The sequence below is a fragment of the Apis dorsata genome, unplaced genomic scaffold (assembly GCF_000469605.1).
Source record: "Apis dorsata unplaced genomic scaffold, Apis dorsata 1.3 scaffold_885, whole genome shotgun sequence".
Classification (NCBI taxonomy): domain Eukaryota; kingdom Metazoa; phylum Arthropoda; class Insecta; order Hymenoptera; family Apidae; genus Apis; species Apis dorsata.
This window is the reverse complement of record NW_006264001.1, coordinates 44,472-46,270: the sequence shown is the minus strand read 5'-3', so window position 1 is coordinate 46,270 and position 1,799 is coordinate 44,472. Positions and strand designations below refer to the sequence as shown.

Below are 1,799 nucleotides of genomic sequence, written 5' to 3'. Positions count from 1 at the left end.
CGTTAAATATATTATACATAACAAATTTTAATAAAATTTAGATTTAAATTTTTTTTTTTCAGATAAATTATCCTTAATCTCAGTATCTCATTATCTATATAATATAACCTATAAAACGTTTGTAACACGTGAGTGATTATAAACTAAATGAGTTTATTTATAATAAATAGGTAAATTAATAAATAGAATAAAAGTAACAAAATATAATATTATTAATTTTAAATATTAAATAATAAAATATAATAAATTAATTACATTATAAATCAATAATCAACTACATTATATTTTAACATATTATTTTTATAATTTTATATAAATACTTTCTAAATAAACAAAGTATTATTATTATTTGTATATGTATGTGGTTATTAAATAAATATTATTAATTTATTTTTTAATAGATATGAGGGCGAAAAAAAGGAAACGAAGAATGAAAAGAATCAATTAACTGAATTATTGAAAAGAATAGAAGAACGTAAACAAGAAAGAGCTGCTAAAAATAATAATGAAATAAAAAAGAATAATTCTCAAAATCTGCAGGAATTGAATCATAAAAAGAAAAAGAAAAAAACGAAAAATTTTAATGAAGCTTACGTAGAAAATATTAAATTGAATGAAAATTCTATAATAAATGATGATGAACAAAAAAGAAAAAATTCAGATCAAGATCATAAAAAAAAGAAAAAAAAGAGAAAAAATGTTCATAACGAAGAAAATTATGAAAAAAATGATAAGACACTGTATGCTGAAAATACATATAATGAAGATAGTAGTAAAATATCTAATAATTCAATAAATGAAATACAAAAAGAACAACAAACAAATTTTATAGTTTTGGGTGAAAAAAGTAGACATAAAAGCTATAAAGTTAAGAGGATATTACCAGAATGGTTAACTAACCCAAGAATCATATCTGTTGATTTAGATAGTGGTCCAAGTTTAGAAGAATTGAATTCAATTTTAGATCTCAAACTTATTGAAGTTTTGAAAACTAATGGTATCAATAAATTATTTCCAGTTCAAGCTAGTATGATATCTTGGCTATTAAAATGTAATGAAGATAGACAACAGAAATGGTGGTTAAGGGATACATGTGTATCTGCTCCTACAGGCAGTGGTATGAATATATATTATTTATAGACATAATTAAATAATAATATAATTTTATTGATTTAAGTTTTAATTAACAAAATTATACATTTAAGGATTATGATATATTTTTAATTTTTAGGTAAGACTTTGGCATATGTTCTTCCAATTATTCAAATATTACAATCTCGATTAGTTCCAAAAATACGTTGCTTAGTTGTTGTACCAGTTCAAGAATTAGCTACACAAGTTTATAAAGTTTTTGTTACATATACATCACATACAAATCTAAAAGTTGGTTTACTTTCTGGTGCATCAATATTTCATGAAGAACAAAAAAATATTCTGAAAGAAAGTATGTTGAAAGTACTTATATATTAAAATCATTACTATAAATCATACAATACTATTTCTATTGTAAAAAATGAATTAATTATAAATTTTTTATAATTTCTAATTTAGGTGCCAGAGGGGAATATATATTTACTGTAGATATAATAATTGCTACACCTGGACGGTTAATAGATCATATATTAAAAACACCAGGATTTTCCTTGAATGATCTTCAATTTCTTGTTATTGATGAAGCGGATAAAGCTGCAGATTGGTTAGAATATCTTCCCGATCCTCATTATCGAAGACCGCGATTAACACTTTTTAATTTACGTTCTTGGTTAGTTTGTGATTACAATTTTTAAGTAATTTTTTTT

The 1,799-nt window shown here is 22.2% G+C and overlaps 1 protein-coding gene across 1 annotated transcript in view; it reads left to right on the top strand.

Annotated features, from left to right (window-relative positions):
* The window catches only part of LOC102680099 (probable ATP-dependent RNA helicase Dbp73D), a 4,895-nt gene that overhangs the window by 1,097 nt on the left and 1,999 nt on the right, over nt 1-1,799 (top strand). Inside the window, exons 2-5 of the mRNA XM_031514088.1 lie at nt 662-730; nt 761-1,117; nt 1,232-1,444; nt 1,552-1,762. Of these exons, the coding sequence (XP_031369948.1) occupies nt 662-730; nt 761-1,117; nt 1,232-1,444; nt 1,552-1,762 (850 nt within the window). The remainder of the gene's footprint in view (nt 1-661; nt 731-760; nt 1,118-1,231; nt 1,445-1,551; nt 1,763-1,799) is intronic.